This window comes from Neoarius graeffei, chromosome 10 (assembly GCF_027579695.1).
Source record: "Neoarius graeffei isolate fNeoGra1 chromosome 10, fNeoGra1.pri, whole genome shotgun sequence".
NCBI classification, from domain to species: Eukaryota; Metazoa; Chordata; class Actinopteri; order Siluriformes; family Ariidae; genus Neoarius; species Neoarius graeffei.
In genome coordinates, this window is record NC_083578.1 from 13,506,592 (window position 1) to 13,524,820 (window position 18,229).

Below are 18,229 nucleotides of genomic sequence, written 5' to 3' on the forward strand. Positions count from 1 at the left end.
AGCTCTTTAGAGAAGCTATAAAACTGACCTTCCTTTGAGCAGATTGAGTTTCTGGAGCATCACATTTGTGGGGTCGATTAAATGCTCAAAATGGCCAGAAAAATGTCTTGACTATATTTTCTATTCATTTTACAACTTATGGTGGTAAATAAAAGTGTGACTTTTCATGGAAAACACAAAATTGTCTGGGTGACCCCAAACTTTTGAACGGTAGTGTACTAATGACCTCGTCGTTAAGCTTAGATTATATAAAGCGTCCACCGTACAACTCATTTCTGTGGAAATGAGAGCGTGTTAGAATGAGAGCACTGATACCTGTGATTTCCCTTCTGACCAAATTCGAGAAATCTCTGAGCGTGCTATGTAAGATATGGAAATTGTGTGGCTTTCTTAAGCAAAGAACTATTTATACAGTACAGTATAATTTTATCAGGAACGTTATTGTTTCGGAGTTGTTTTCATTCATCTATCCACAGCAGCCCTTATGAGGGTACTTCGAAAAGTTCTCACCCAGAAACAAGGGGCGTAACTCCTATTTTGGAGCCTTATACGGTAAACAGTCCACAAAAACTCAAATGAACGAAGCAATCAAAGAAAAATCGAGAGGAAAGCTTCGAGCTGGCGTGCTGTTGCTCCAGGACGATGTGCCCATCCGCACAGCACAGGTGCCAGGGGCAGAAGCAGCCAAATGTGGCTTTGAACTATCGCCCCGTGCACAGGGCTCGAAATTAACTTTTTTTCTTTGTGTCCCCCAGTGGTCCCGAATTCTGTGTTGTATTGTCCCGAATGGAAGCAATAGTGTCCCCATTTTTTTTCCTCTCTGAAATAACCAGTGGTTAATATCATCATATGAAGTTACTATTATATTTGTAACTATACGATTTTGAACCCTTTATATCATTTTTACAATAAGTCACAAGACACAAGTGAGACATGTCCAATACATCATCTACTTCAAAATTAGTTATTGCATTTTCAGTTTATTAAACTTTGGCGATCTCACTGTATGAATAGATACCCGTTTATTTAAAGGGGCCAACTAGCTCATTCAGAAAATGTTTCAACTCGCTACATCTGCAGTACACTTTAGCTGAAAATAAGACCCCTTTTATGTTCGCTTCATCTACTTATACCTTGAATATCTGTTGGCATATATAAGGCCAACTTGTCATTTTCACCATTACCGTTATCCATTTTTATGTAATATACCTGTTGCCCCATTCAGAGATGTTTTGAAAGCCATCAGCCATACCATCAATGGATGAAATGCACACCCATGTTGCAAGCAGTACAATAGAAGGTTTGACCCAAAAAACGAAATATTTTAATCCAGTCTACAGTGTAAAATAAAGGAAAAACGCCATCCAATCATATCGAGGTACCACCTCAAAATGATTGGATACTGACACGTCAATCAGACTGAAGCCCGCGACCAGCCCGGCCCTTCTGTGTGTGTGTGAGAGCGAGCAGAGTGTCACACAGAGCGCAGGATTCTCTCAGTGCGCTCCTTCCAAACAACGGGGATTTACACGAAAACGGAAGGAGATATTCACAAAATTCTTTCACAGTGAGCGCCACAAGGCTCTCCTGAACACACGGATGTAATTTTTTTTGTCTGTAGTGTAAAAAATGAGGTCACTAGAGCAGCGCCCGAAACTAACGGTGTCCCGATGTCCCGGGGACCATAAAAAATGTCATCGGGACACAAAATTATCATATCTGGGACAATCCCGGGACAATGGAAAAAAATAGATCTAGAAAGAAAGTTCTACATTAATATTATTTACAAAGCCGTAACACATACGTAGACATTCACCTAATTTGTCAATTTTAATTTTAAAACGTTAACAGCGAAAAATACATAGTAGCTACACTTTCGATGCCCCTGCATCCGTAGGCTACAGAGCAGCGCATTCTGTTCGAGAATCTTCGGCCGGAGTCCACATTATATGGACTTGGAATGGAATTGCTACCGCACACGCTGCGCCGACTCTTGCCAGAACAAAAATGCTTAAGTGGTTGAAGCGGACCGACCGCGGGGAAGAAACTGAAAGCCCAGACATAACGTCTCCGGGACCTTCAGGATCCAAAGTGTCATCGCCTGGTCTGCAGGCAACGCTAGCAACTGAATGAACTTAATGAACACTGTTAGACACGTTATAAAATACAACAGCAATGATGTGGATGATATTGACGGAAGATACCGTTCAACAGAATAAGTGAGTTTTCTTGGTGTCTTTCTAGTTCAGAAAGTTTAGTCAGTCAGCAGCACAACTAGGCTCGGACCTGCCACTATGCTGATGCTGCTAACATTTGCACCCGGCAGCGAAAGTTCATAAAATGGATAACGGAAAGTTCATAAAAATGGATAACGGAAAGTTCATAAAAATGGATAACGGAAAGTTCATAAAAATGGATAACGGTAATGGTGAAAATTATAAGTTGGCCTTATAAGTGCCAACAGATATTCAAGGTATAAGTAGATGAAATGAACATAAAAGGGGTCTTATTTTCAACTAAAGTGTACTGCAGATGTAGGGAGTTGAAACATTTTCTGAATGAGCTAGTTGGCCCCTTTAAATAAACGGGGATCTATTCATACAGTGAGATCGCCAAAGTTTAATAAACTGAAAATGCAATAACTGTAATTTTGAAGTAGGTGATGTATAGGACATGTGTCGCTTGTGTCTTGTGACTTATTGTAAAAATGATATAAAGGGTTCAAAATTGCATAGTTACAAATATAATAGTAACTTCATATGATGGGCGGCACGGTGGTGTAGTGGTTAGCGCTGTCGCCTCACAGCAAGAAAGTCCGGGTTCGAGCCCCGTGGCCGGCGAGGGCCTTTCTGTGTGGAGTTTGCATGTTCTCCCCGTGTCCGCGTGGGTTTCCTCCGGGTGCTCCGGTTTCCCCCACAGTCCAAAGACATGCAGGTTAGGTTAACTGGTGACTCTAAATTGACCGTAGGTGTGAATGTGAGTGTGAATGGTTGTCTGTGTCTATGTGTCGGCCCTGTGATGACCTGGCGACTTGTCCAGGGTGTACCCCGCCTTTCACCCGTGGTCAGCGGGGATAGGCTCCAGCTTGCCTGCGACCCTGTAGGGCAGGATAAAGCGGCTACATATAATGAGATGAGATGAGACTTCATATGATAATATTAACCACTGGTTATTTCAGAGAGGAAAAAAATGGGGACACTATTGCTTCCATTCGGGACAATACAACACAGAATTCGGGACCACTGGGGGACACAAAGAAAAAAAGTTAATTTCGAGCCCTGCACTAGAGCGAGTTAAAAACGAGCGACTTTTCTGCCATGTTTATAATGGGAGTCTATGTGGCTGCGCGGCTGTGCTCTCGTTACTTTCAGGCTTCTCATTCAAAAACTGTAAATCCTATCGCTCAGGGAGACACATTGTGTGAATCAGGACAAGTGTGGCTACTACTTTTGAGAAAATTGTGTGTGTAGAGTGAAAATTGGGGCTGAAAACACAGTTTAAATGAGAAAGTTTGAGCTATTTTTCCAAGCTCTCTACACTCTAACTTAACGAGCTCCACTGGTGTGTAACGCAATAGACACCCATTATAAAGCCGGAATTTCTCAGGCTTTATAAGGGGGAGGAGGGGTGGAGACGCGGGGGGTGGGAGTGTTTCTTGTCAAAATATGGCTTGCAGGAACCGTTATTCCAAAATCTTGTACTGCACCTTTAATGTAGAACTTTTTTTCTAGATCTATTTTTTTCCCATTGTCCTGGGATTGTCCCAGATATGATAATTTTGTGTCCCGATGACATTTTTTATGGTCCCCGGGACGTCGGGACACCGTTAGTTTCGAGCGCTGCCTGTGCACCTTACTCACCCGACCTGGCACTGTCTGACTTCTATCTGTTTCCCCTCCACTCGCATGTTCGCCATTTTCAGTGATCATGCGTGCTGTCGAGGAGGATCTGGAGGCTCAAGATGTGACCTTGCGCCACAAACGGATAGCGCAGCTTGAACATCACTGGACCAGGTGCATTGAAGTTAAAGTTAAAGGTGACTATGTTGTAAAATGATTCGAGAACAATCTTTCTCCTGTGAGGTTTTCTGGGCGAGATCAAGAACTTTTTGAATTACCTTCGTCTGTATTCCTAGCCGTGATATTTAGCTTGGTTCTTCACAGCACTTTCGAGATGTTTAGGAGTCACTGTATAAACGCTGTGTTCATTAAATAACAGAGCTGCTGGCAAAAGTAAGATTAGTCACAAGGTCATCTCAGTGGAAGTCACGTGTTTCAAGAGATGCCTGTTAGGCCACTGGTTTACAATTGATGCGGTATTGTATACAATGATCTTGCTGTGGATTACACGAACAGAGCAGCATGAACACGGTTACCATTCTCTTGTTTCCGGCGCTCCTCCAGTGACGGGATATTCACCAGCTGCAACACTAGAGGGCGCCGTGTGACTATTCCTGAACCACGGGGTAAAAAGTCGCGTCCAACCAGACTTTCCAGCACAGAGCTCTTCCCACTGCTCTGTGGAGGCAATCAGACAGACACCATGGAAAATCTGTCCACAACAAATATAATCCGAGTCTAAATGTGTCTCCTTTCATGTTCCTATGCCATGATTTGTAATGCATATGTCTCATAGTTACAGAACACCCATATAGCTGCTGATGTGATTCTGTACAGAGAGACGTGAAGACTCGGGGCCACCATGTTGGACTGACCTGTGAGCCAACTACGATGATCTGAGGGAGCTGAATGATCTCGGCTCCGATGGTGAGGAAGACCTCCTGCAGCCGGTTAATGATGGGGATTAAAGTCTCCATCTCTGAGAAAGACAGAGAGAGAACAAGGAGAGAATGAGAGAGAGAGGGAGAGAAGGGGGGTGAGAGGGAGACAGAGAATGAGAGAAGAGGGGGTGAGAAAGAGGGAAAGGGGGGAGAGGGAGAGAATGAGAGAGAGAGGGAAAGGGGAGAGAGAGAGAATGAGCGAGAGAGAGAGAATGAGCGAGGGGGAGGGAGAATGAGAGAGAGAGGGAGAGAGCGAGAGACGGGAGGGGGGACAGAGGGAGAGAGAATGGGAGAGGGATAATGAGAGGGGGAGAGGGAGAGAAGTGGGGTGAGAGAGGGAGAGAGCGAGAGAAGGGGGTGAGGGGGAGGGAGAGAATGAGAGAGGGAGAGAAAGGAGAGAGACAGAATGAGAGAGAGAGAGAGAGAGAGAGAGAGAGAGAGAAAGGGGGAAGGGAGGGGGAGAGGGGGAGAGGGAGGGGGGGAGGGGGAGAGGGAGGGAGAGAAGGGGGAGAGAGAGAGGGAGAATGAGAGAGGGAGAATGAGAGAGGGAGAGAAGGGGGGAGAGAGAGGAGAGAGAGAGGATGAGAGAGGGAGAGAAGGGGGGAGAGAGAGGAGAGAGAGAGGATGAGAGAGGGAGAGAAGGGGGGAGAGAGAGGAGAGAGAGGATGAGAGAGGGAGAGAGAATGAGAGAAGAGGGGGTGAGAGAGGGAAAGGGGGAGAGGGAGAGAATGAGAGAGGGAAAGGGGAGAGAGAGAGAATGAGAGGGAGAGAAAGGGGGAGGGAGAGAGAGAGAGAATGAGCGAGAGAGAGGGGGAGGGAGAATGAGAGAGAGAGAGAGGGAGAGAGCGAGAGACGGGAGGGGGGATAGAAGGAGAGAGAATGGGAGAGGGAGAATGAGAGGGAGAGAGAATGAGAGAGATAACCAGGGAGAGAGAGAGGGAGAGAAGGGGGGTGAGGGGGAGAAAGGGGAAGAGAAAGGAGGAGAGAAAGAATGAGAGAGAGAGAGAGAGAGAGAGAGAGAGAGAGAGAGAGAGAGAGAAAGGGGGAAGGGAGGGGGGAGAGAGAGAGAGAGGAGAGAGAGGGAGAATGAGAGATGGAGAGAAAGGGGGAGAGAGAGAGAGAGAGAGAATTCAAAACGTTATCTGTTTAATAGGTGATCCATGTTGTGTATTGGGTTTCGTTTTGTTTTTGGACGCTGACCTAAATTTGGAAAAGAAAAACACTTCCTTCAGTGAGCCTAAAAATACTCTTGGGTACAACTGTTTACCTGAGCACAGGTGTAGGTGCGAAAGCGAAACGGTATTTTAGAGTTGTCCTACAGGTTTGTCATCATACCACAATTAATTTCCTGCACGGGTTTACCAGAAAAGGCTGCCTTTAAATTAAATTCAAAACCATTAAATGAAAGTAAAAATAAAGCGCATACACATGGTCTCACATATAGTACGTTTTTACATCGAGTATTTTTAAAGATACAATCCATCAAGGGCGGCACGGTGGTGTAGTGGTTAGCGCTGTCGCCTCACAGCAAGAAGGTCCGGGTTCGAGCCCCGTGGCCGGCGAGGGCCTTTCTGTGCGGAGTTTGCATGTTCTCCCCGTGTCCGCGTGGGTTTCCTCCGGGTGCTCCGGTTTCCCCCACAGTCCAAAGACATGCAGGTTAGGTTAACTGGTGGCTCTAAATTGACCGTAGGTGTGAATGTGAGTGTGAATGGTTGTCTGTGTCTATGTGTCGGCCCTGTGATGACCTGGCGACTTGTCCAGGGTGTACCCCGCCTTTCACCCGTAGTCAGCTGGGATAGGCTCCAGCTCGCCTGCGACCCTGTAGAACAGGATAAAGCGGCTAGAGATAATGAGATGAGATGAGACAATCCATCAATGTGAATTCAAATGTTGCGAACACAAGAACGTTTTAAAAGTAAGTCTCTTTCTTCTGTTCATTTAGGAAGATTATCATTTCAACAAATCTTTTTCTACTTTTTCCTGCATCGGCTACAATCGTTTCAATCACTATTCATGACTTTAAATTTGAGTGAAATAATTGTAATTGTCATGTTAGTGATGTTAGGGATTCTCAGCTCTGATGTGTGTCTGTGCGTAAATAAAGTGAACGGTATACGAGAAGAACATTACAACATTTACTTACTGGAGAAAGAAAAAAAAACAAGGGGTGTATCAGAGCAGGAGGATATCAGTGTGAGACAGGTGAGCAGGTGAAGAAGCAAGGCAGACTCATCTCATCTCATCATCTCTAGCCGCTTTATCCTGTTCTACAGGGTCGCAGGCAAGCTGGAGCCTATCCCAGCTGACTACGGGTGAAAGGCGGGGTACACCCTGGACAAGTCGCCAGGTCATCACAGGGCTGACACATAGACACAGACAACCATTCACACTCACATTCACACCTACGCTCAATTTAGGCTACATCCACATGACAACGGCAACGAGATGTTATTTAAAAATATATCGCGTCCAAATGGGCAACGATCAGTAAAATATCAGGTCCATATGGCAACGCAACGCTTGCTGAAAACGATGCAATACACATGCCACACCTCTAGGGGCGCTGTAAGACGGTCCCTTCGGAGACACCAGAACAATAGAAGTAGTAAGGACGCATGCGCATAAACTATTATGCGCGAGACTTCATATTAGCCACAAAGTCAGAAAAATCTGTTTGTAAAATTACGTTATAATGACCAAATACAATGAAAAGTATTTTTCCAGTCTCACCTGTGAAAGGTAATCCCATGTGATCTCGTTTGGACGGCAAACCTGTTGGAACAGTTAAACACAGCTAATCTTTATTCTCCGCTTTGACCTATCCAATATGGCAGCGAGGATGACGTATGATTCTACGCGGAAGGCGGCGTCTTTAATGGTCCGGAATAAATTGAATGCTACACGTTGATGGATTAATTTGCTCCTCTACGCTCTTTTTGAGGAATGTATTGTCGGACTTAAACCAACATCTGAAGAGGTGAGATCGCTCCTTTTTTTCCCTATTTTTGCTGGCGGGATTGACTCTGCCCTAAGGGCAGAGTCTCTCTCTCTCTCTCTCACTCTCACTTTGCACCATTACACAATAAATATTCACGGTGAAAATATTTTGTAAGCGCGTTTCATGAACCAAGTTATAGGATTTGTTGACAACTCGCATCGAGTTCGTTACACTTCTACCCGGCGTGAAGCACTCACAGTCATGTGGTTGTGACGTCATCGTAAACAAATCCGTTCTACTCATCCAGACGACTTCGCAACGGCAACGTTGCCAGATCTTTCCACTCTGGAACCCGTTCTCAAAAAGACTGCGTTTTGGGCACCCAAAACGCCGGTGCCGTGTGGACGCCAGGCCTAAACGATAAGCAATTGTATCGGAGTCACCTGAATCTGTTGCCGTGTGGACAGGGCCTTAGAGTCACCAGTTAACCTAACCTGCATGTCTTTGGACTGTGGGGGAAACCAGAGCACCCGGAGGAAACCCACGCGGACACGGGGAGAACATGCAAACTCCGCACAGAAAGGCCCTCGCCGGCCACGGGGCTCAAACCCGGACCTTCTTGCTGTGAGGCGACAGCGCTAACCACTACACCACCATGCGGCCAATAATAATAATAATAGGGCTGGGAATATTAACGCGTTAATCGCGATTAGATTAATGTAAATTGTGATCGCGAATATTTTTTTTAATCGCGATCAGAGTTTACCAGCATTTTCCGCACTTCTACCATCCACATGCAGCTCCTCTGGTTGTATTAATTAAACTCATTTTCGGTTAAACGCGCTATTTCGAGTTTGCTAGTCTTTTGTTCCTTCTACGCATCCGTAGGCAGCTCGAGCGGAAGCGTGTGGTTTCCATCGAGTCGTTGGCATTGGCATGGAAGGACACGCTGTTGTCTTCAGTTTAGTCCTCTTTTGTGATGGATAAGCAACGGTTTTCTGGACCTCTGAATGGTTTGTTTGAATTTAAAAAACATCCAGACGGACAAGTCGACAAGACGAGAGTAAAATGCACCCTGTGTCAAGCAGTAGCCAGTCATTCATTCTTAATACTTGTTTTCCTTTCTCTACACTCTTTTTGAAATAAAAAAAGGCCAAAAGATAAATTCTGCTTTTGTCTCTGTCTTCATTTTATTCCAATTTAAGACACAATGGTCAGAAATACTTTGCATTGTGGGTTTAACTTTAGATTCGAACGGTCTTACTGCAAAATATCAATTTTACACATGCAAAGTAAATCAAGATTAATCGCGATTAACTATGAAATTTCTGAGATTAGTTGCGATCAAGAAAATTAATCTTTTGACAGCCCTAAATAATAATAATAATAATAATACTTCCACATAGGAAGCACCTGCATATCCTTACTCGTAAAACCTCCTTCATCTTCATTCCTTGACCTCTTAAAGACTGCGGACTCCAAACATTTCCCAGATCTTGGGCTGAACACGGTCAGATCAAGGAGATATAAATAAGAGTTTTGGGGACACGCCCTATGAATCATATGATGGATGAATGAATCAGTCAATGAATCAATCTTTCTCAAGAGAAATGGGAAAAACAAACAGTTTTCCTACATTTCTGCCTGAATAAATTAAAGCCATAGTGCAGAGTGTCAAAGGTCAGAGGCCACAAAGGCAAACTTTAGAAGCATTTATTTATTGTAGTGGTTTTATTTTTAGATCTCCCTCCCTATAAATGACGCGAATAAAATAACCCTCTAGAGGATTTCTGCAGCACAACCATCCTCATGCTTGTCCATACCATCTAAAATATAACATTCCACGTTTACAGATGTGCTGACAGATGCAGCAGCTAGTACAAGACGTTATTGATTTTATATGGCTCTAAAATCAAAACCCATAACCTTTAGCCAAGAGTAAACTTGTTGGCCTGTAATGCAAAACAGCTATGCAATAGAAATGTCAACAAATATTGATAATTAGCCAGCAGAGAGCAGTGAGGAAATAACTGCTAGGCCGAATCCCAAATAGCTCTACACTGGTAGTAAAGTACACTAGATATGGCGTTAAACCTCTCTTACAAAGTGTCCCTATGTAGTGAGTGATCAGCCGTTCGATATCAGCAAAACAAAACGTTAGCTAGCGAGCTAATTGATTAGCGAGCAGGATAATAGCTAGTTAGCTTACTTACCTAAATGCAAAATTATGTTTTTCTTAATGTCAGTGTAATTTTCACAGCTTTACTCGCGTCATTATAACGAAATAATACAGTTTATGTAAAAAAAAAATTTTAAAATTAAAAATAAAAATCATTCACTTCCTCAGCGTCCTTCCCGGAGTAGCTGTCAAAGAAAATTAGGGGCAGGGTCCAGGAAACGTCAAAGCCTCTGATTGGTTCACGCACCTTTGACGTTTTGTGTTTCCTCTAGTTGATTGGATGGTTTTGTTATCAGTCACAATGTGGTCCCAGCTACCACGCCCATCCCTCCCAGCATCAGCACCCTGACTACTGAATAATATTTATCAAAATAATATATTTATATGGAACACCATGTACTACTTTTATTAAAATACTCAGACAGATACAATCATGAACAACAGTCACGGGTAGAAAAAATATTAAGCACTAATTCCATAACATAAGACGAGAAAAAAATCAAATAGAAAGAAAGAAATATTTAAATATTTTTATTAAAAGGGGAAAGAAGAGAGAATGTGATGGTCATACCAATTCACATGATTAACTTTTTTCTTTTGTATTTGTTTGTTTGTTTGTTTACCTACTTACCTACATTACATTTATTTTTACTTTATCAACATTAAAGTGAACAAAAATCCCAAGTTCCTTTTGGAAAACCAAAAACAGTTGATTTCTACATTTTTTTACATAAAATATTTTTGCTAACGGGGCGGCACGGTGGTGTAGTGGTTAGCGCTGTCGCCTCACAGCAAGAAGGTCCGGGTTCGAGCCCCGTGGCCGGCGAGGGCCTTTCTGTGCGGAGTTTGCATGTTCTCCCCGTGTCCGTGTGGGTTTCCTCCGGGTGCTCCAGTTTCCCCCACAGTCCAAAGACATGCAGGTTAGGTTAACTGGTGACTCTAAATTGACCGTAGGTGTGAATGTGAGTGTGAATGGTTGTCTGTGTCTATGTGTCAGCCCTGTGATGACCTGGCGACTTGTCCAGGGTGTACCCCGCCTTTCACCCGTAGTCAGCTGGGATAGGCTCCAGCTTGCCTGCGACCCTGTAGAACAGGATAAAGCGGCTAGAGATAATGAGATGAGATGAGATTTTTGCTAACATAACAATATTGTTTACCAAAAGACATCACTGCACTTCTCTTCACAAATACTAAATTTGATTATACAAAACATCCATCCATCCATTATCCGTAACGGCTTATCCTGTGCAGGGCCACGAGCAAGCTGGAGCCTATCCCAGCTGACTATGGGTGAGAGGCGGGGTACACCCTGGACAAGTCTCCAGATCATCACAGGGCTGACACACAGAGACAAACAACCATTCACGCTCACATTCACACCTACGGTCAATTTAGAGCCACCAATTAGCCTAACCTGCATGTCTTTGGACTGGAGCACCCAGAGGAAACCCACACAGGCATGGGGAGAACATGCAAACTCCACACAGAAAGGCCCCCATCAGCCACTGGGCTCAAACCCAGAACCTTCTTGCTGTGAGGAAACAGTGCTAACCACTATACCACCGTGCTGCCCTTATGTAAAACAATACATTAATAATAATAATAATAATAATAATAATAATAATAAATTAACTTAAAGAGAAACAAAGCTCAAAGAGGAGCAGCTTTGGAAATCATTCCAGAAAGCACAGGAATGAGTCCAACTAAATAAAATATGTTAATTTGTTTTGATATCAGAATCGCAAAACTGGCAATTATTTTGATTGATATTAGAAGAAGAAGAACCCTTTATTTGTCACATCCACACTTCAAGCACAGTGAGAGTCATCCTCTGCATTTAACCCATCTGAAGCAGTGAACACACACACACGCACACACACCCAGAGCAGAGGGCAGCCATACTACAGCGCCCGGGGAGCCGTCAGGGGTTAAGTACCTTGCTCAAGGGCATTTCAGCCCAAGGCCGCCCCATGTTAACCTAACCTGCATATCTTTGGACTGTGGGGGAAACCGGAGCACCCGGAGGAAACCCACACGGACACGGGGAGAACATGCAAACTCCACACAGAAAGGCCCCCACCGGCCAAGGGGCTCGAACCCGGACCTTCTTGCTGTGAGGCGACAGTGCTAACCATTACACTGTATTCTTAGGAATTCATTAGGGATAGATGCTACTTAACATTTTAAAATGAAGCATTTGACTTTTGGCTGTTTTTAATGCACTAGGAAATGGAATATGTCTGATTGTGTCTCTTACTATTATATTCCTATTAGCTCATTTTCACAGAGCGCTTTCAAGATTTATCAATTAGCAGAATTGTATTGCAGTCCATCCATCCATCCATCCATCCATCCATCCATTATCTGTAGCCACTTATCCTGTTCTACAGGGTCGCAGGCAAGCTGGAGCCTAGCCCAGCTGACTATGGGCAAGAATTTGAAATGTTAATATATTTTCCTCATTGTTGTCATTTGGAGTGGTTATAAAAACATGTCCCTGTATCTCTACAAAATGTACAAATATCAGTATCATCTACAGTATGTTGTCAAATATTATTACAAACGTGTCAGGTAAAACGTAAGAGTAAGGCTCAATGATAGGGTGTGGTTTTATAGAAAAAGAGTCTGAATGGAAGTGCTTTCAATCCTGGGTGTGCCCTGGCCCATAAACCCTGGGCTCAAGACTGTGCTTGTCTTCTTCAAATCCTTCTCAATGTCATGACTGAGCGCTGAGATTTCAACACAGCTGTTGGTTTTCCAGGATGTGAATAAACCATCTTCTGTACACTCTCAGAAAATAAAGTACATTGTTATACCTTTAGCGGTACAATGGCTTGTCACTGACGTAGGACCCTCTGAGGTACTTATTTGTACCCTTTATATACTGCTTGGGAACATACAGTGGTGCTTGAAAGTGTGTGAACCCTTTAGAATTTTCTATAATTCTGCATAAATATGATGTAAAACATCATCAGATTTTCACACAAGTCCTAAAAGTAGATAAAGAGAACCCAGTTAAACAAATGAGACAAAAATATTATATTTCAGTCATTTATTTCTTGAGGAAAATGATCCAATATTACATATCTGTGAGTGGCAAAAGTATGTGAACCTTTGCTTTCAGTATCTGGTGTGACCCCCTTGTGCAGCAATAACTGCAACTAAATGTTTGCGGTAACTGTTGATCAGTCCTGCACACCGGCTTGGAGGAATTTTAGCCCATTCCTCCATACAGAACAGCTTCACCTCTGGGATGTTGGTGGTTTCCTCACATGAACTGCTCACTTCAGGTCCTTCCACAACATTTTGATTGGATTAAGGTCAGGACTTTGACTTGGCCATTCCAAAACATTAACTTTATTCTTCTTTAACCATTTTTTGGTAGAACGACTTGTGTGCTTAGGGTCATTGTCTTGCTGCATGACCCACCTTCTCTTGAGATTCAGTTCATGGACAGATGTCCTGACATTTTCCTTTAGAATTCACTGGTATAATTCAAAATTCATTGTTCCATCAATGATGGCAAGCCGTCCTGGCCCAGATGCAGCAAAACAGGCCCAAACCATGATACTACTACCACCATGTTTCACAGATGGGATAAGGTTCTTATGCTGGAATGCAGTGTTTTCCTTTCTCCAAACATAACACTTCTCATTTAAACCAAAAAGTCCTATTTTGGTCTCATCCGTCCTCAAAACATTTTTCCAATAGCCTTCTGGTTTGTCCACGTGATCTTTAGCAAACTGCAGACGAGCAGCAATGTTCTTTTTGGAGAGCAGTGGCTTTCTCCTTGCAAACCTGCCATGCACACCATTGTTGTTCAGTGTTCTCCTCATGGTGGACTCATGAACATTAACATTAGCCAATGTGAGAGAGGCCTTCAGTTGCGTAGAAGTTACCCTGGGGTCCTTAGTGGCCTTGCTGACTATTACACGCCTTGCTCTTAGAGTGATCTTTGTTGGTCGACCACTCCTGGGGAGGGTAACAATGGTCTTGAATTTCCTCCATTTGTACACAATCTGTCTGACTGTGGATTGGTGGAGTCCAAACTCTTTAGAGATGGTTTTGTAACCTTTTCCAGCCTGATGAGCATCAACAACGCTTTTTCTGAGGTCCTCAGAAATCTCCTTTGTTTGTGCCATGATACACTTCCACAAACATGTGTTGTGAAGATCAGACTTTGATAGATCCCTGTTCTTTAAATAAAACAGGGTGCCCACTCACACCTGATTGTCATCCCATTGACTGAAAACACCTGATTCTAATTTCACCTTCAAATTAACTGCTAATCCTAGAGGTTCACATACTTTTGCCACTCACAGATATGTAATATTGGATCATTTTCCTCAATAAATAGATGACCAAGTATAATATTTTTGTCTCATTTGTTTAACTGGGTTCTCTTTATCTACTTTTAGGACTTGCGTGAAAATCTGATGATGTTTTCGGTCATATTTATGCAGAAATATAGAAAATTCTAAAGGGTTCACAAACTTTCAAGCACCACTATATGTACCTTTTCAGCCCTTAAAAGGTACACATAGTTCCCTTGAGGTCCAATAATGAGCCTTAGGGGGTACATTATTGTCGATTGTACCATGGGGTACAGAAATGGACTCCTACTGTACTCCTATTTCTGACAGTGTAAGGAAACATACCACTGCATTCAAATTTCACTGAAATCGTCAAATGTTACTGAGCTCTGAGATAGATGTATCGAATAGACCTGATGGAAAAAAGAGTGCAAAAATGATACTGTTTTTTAAATCGAACCTTTAAATACTGTCTAAGCCTTGACTGATAGATGGCAAAGCTTTTGTAACAAAACTGGTTGAAAATTGCCCCTTCTGTTTTTTTACAGGAAAGTGTCTCTTCCTTTGTTGATGTATATATGAATTTCCTCCTCCTTGTTTTTATCCTCCTGATAGATAGATAGATAGATAGATAGATAGATAGATAGATAGATAGATAGATAGATAGATAGATAGATAGATAGATAGATAGATAGATAGATAGAGTCACAGGAATGTGTTCAGGACAGAGTATTTTCTGAAAAGCTGAAGTTTGTGTATTATTACCTCAGGAGAGAGAAAAGAGAGAGGCGGGTGAGGGAACGACTGTTTATCGCTGCTATAACATAACATAGGTCCAAACATGAAAGACCTTGTTTTGCGGAGGAAATTAAAGGTCAAATGTCATTTTTAAAAAAATATTTGACATCCATTTGGGTGGCACGGTGGTGTAGCGGTTAGCGCTGTCGCCTCACAGCAAGAAGGTCCGGGTTTGAGCCCCGTGGCCGGCGAGGGTCTTTCTGTGCGGAGTTTGCATGTTCTCCCCGTGTCCGCGTGGGTTTCCTCCGGGTGCTCCGGTTTCCCCCACAGTCCAAAGACATGCAGGTTAGGTTAACTGGTGACTCTAAATTGACCGTAGATGTGAATGTGAGTATGAATGGTTGTTTGTCTCTATGTGTCAGCCCTGCGATAACCTGGCGACTTGTCCAGGGTGTACCCCGCCTTTCACCCATGGTCAGCTGGGATAGGCTCCTGCTTGCCTGCGACTCTGTAGAACAGGATAAAGCGGCTAGAGATAATGGATGGATGGATGGATGGACATCCGTTTCCTCATGTATGCCCTGATTTTATCACTGAAAAAAGTAATATTAAGCAAATAAAGTAAGGCCTTGGGCTGGTGCACATTCGAATACTAACAAGTATGCCAAGAGAATCCTGCTTTCCAAACACGTACTTGAATTCGACGCACTTGCATTACTAACAAGTACGCGAAGGGTACATGCAAGGATTTTATGATGTTTATAAGCGTGTCTGACATGGGGGGAAAAAAGCAGCTGACAAGGTGTTGAGTGTGTGAGTGCGAGTGTTGTGATTTAGTTGGAGGCAAAGAGACAAAAAGAGAAGTATTCTAAGAAAAATATTGTCACAAATAATTGTGGGTGGCACTTCCGGTTTGCGAAACAGGTCAGCGGTTTTTGGTTCAGTAGAAGACAATGTTTTCTTTTTAACTGAAAAAGTATTATAAGAGAAAGAGAAATATTGTCATTCTGGAGATGAGAAACACTTTAAAAAATTTAATAAAATAAAATGGAGGGGTGGTACTTCTGGTTTGTGGTTCAACAGAAGATAATTAGGTGTTTGGGGGTTTTTTTAACTAAAAATATTTGAAGAGAAATATTGTCATTCCGAAGATTAGAAATAATAATAATAATAATAATAATAATAATAATAATAGCCGCTAGCAGCGATAAAGGGCCCTCGCACTCGAGGCCAAGCCTGAGTAGCAGTGACCAGGAATGATGTGTGTCCCAAATTTCATGAGTCAGATTTTTTCGGCAATGGAATCATTACTGTCCAGGTCCAAATGGTGGCGCTATACCAGAGGGTCAAATTGGGCATGTGGATATCATCAGAACCCTGATGTCCTATAACCTGTGAAGTTTGAGCTGTATCAGGCAATGCATGGTGAATTTATGACACACTTCCTGTTTATGTGGCGTAACATAAATTTATTGGTTCGGCATTTCAACATCTTGCAAGATATCACAAATCCCTTCACAATTTAAAATCAGCAACACCTTGACATCACTGATACCAAGTATGGCATGAATCCAACTAACAGCCTAGGAAGAGTACATCAAAATGTAACGTGTTTTGGCAATGGAGTTATTACTGCCCGTGTCCAAATGGTGACGCTATATCAGAGGGTGTCTTTGGGCATGTTGATATCTTCAGAACCATGAGATCCTATAAACTCTGAAGTTTGAGCCGTATCAGGCAATGCACGGTGAATTTATGACTCACTTCCTGTTTGCGTGGCGTAACGTATAAATTTATTGGTTTGCCATTTCAGCATCTTGCGACATATCGCAAATCCCTTTGCAATTTAACATTAGGAACATCTTGACATGACATCTACCAAATATGGCATTGATCCAACAAACCACCTAGGAGGAATTCGTTAAAACGTGTCAAAACGCACAAAACCAGAAATATCTCACTTCCTGTTGAGTATGGCTGATGCAATGAATATTGCAAATTTGTTCGTCTCAAGGTAGTCCACACACCTACCAAATTTGACATGAAAAGGTGAAACTATATACCAGGAAGGAGTCTCAATGACATATGGGGGCGCTATGGAATCCCCCGGACACACCTGGGGTCAAGCCCCTATTGCTGAGTACGGGTGTGCATGACTGTTGGGTCTACCAAATTTCGTGAGTTTTCGAATATTTCCAAGGCGTCAAATCTGTATTTTTGAACTAGGAGTTATTGAAGCCCACCTTTGAGCTATGGAGTTATTGAAGCCCACCTAGACTGATTTCCCATATCCACTCAAATTATATCAGAGGACAAGTGTATGTGCAAAGTTTCATGAGTTTTTAGCCATGGTAAGCCCCTCAAAACAGCGCGGGAAAATTTCAAAATCCCACATTCCATCCAGCATGGCTGACATCCTGCTGGGCAGAGTCAAATACAACCAAGTGAAAATTGTCCTGTATCACAAGAGTAATGTTGCTAAACATAACAAGAGTTGTTGCTAAAACCTGTGACACGGAATGGGATGTGACATATTATTGTTCGGGCAGTGACCTCCCCGTGATACGGGACGGACCCTACCGTATTGTCCGTGTGCCAGAGGATAATGAATTGTATTTCAGTTGTACTAAATGTAAACAGTGGTATCATCCATCATGTGAAGGACTGGGGCATAAAACCCAGGATGAAATTAACAAAGCAAAGAATTTAAAATGTATCAAATATCAGAGCAAACGTGGAAGACCAAAGAAGAAATAAATATTAACACATACACACTAATTTGTTTGTTATCTCCTTCCTCTCTTTTCTTTCTTTTGATTATTCTTAACTAACTAGAGTACTGTATGTTATCCAAACTTTACCGTGACAACGAAAACTATAGTATGTTATCCAAACTATATCATGACACATGATAGGATAGCTAAGGTAAGATCCCCCGGGACGGGACAGGACAGATAAGGTAAGATTGTGACAAGAGTTCTATATCCGTGACGAGACGGGGAGGTCACTGACCATGAGCAATAATATGTCCCGTCCCATCACAGGTTTTAGTAATCGTCCAAGAGTATTCATCCACCCATCCGTTATCTGTAGCCGCTTATCCTGTTCTACAGGGTCGCAGGCAAGCTAGAGCCTATCCCAGCTGACTGTGGGCGAGAGGCGGGGTACACCTTGGACAAGTCACCAGGTCACTGCAGGGCTGACACAGAGACAAACAACCATTCACACCTACGGTCAATTTCGAGCCACCAATTAACCTAACCTGCATGTCTTTAGACTGT

At 43.0% G+C, this 18,229-nt stretch overlaps 1 protein-coding gene across 1 annotated transcript in view; it reads right to left on the reverse strand.

The window, feature by feature from the left end:
* The window catches only part of si:dkey-32e23.4 (dynamin-1-like protein), an 85,208-nt gene extending 75,119 nt beyond the window's left edge, over positions 1 to 10,089 (reverse strand). The window contains exons 1-3 of the mRNA XM_060931319.1: positions 9,932 to 10,089; positions 4,715 to 4,818; positions 4,376 to 4,517 (exon numbers count right to left, since the gene is read on the reverse strand). Coding sequence (XP_060787302.1) covers positions 4,376 to 4,517; positions 4,715 to 4,816 — 244 coding nt within the window. The 5' untranslated portion in view covers positions 4,817 to 4,818; positions 9,932 to 10,089. The remainder of the gene's footprint in view (positions 1 to 4,375; positions 4,518 to 4,714; positions 4,819 to 9,931) is intronic.
* Between the last annotated feature and the right edge of the window lie 8,140 nt (positions 10,090 to 18,229).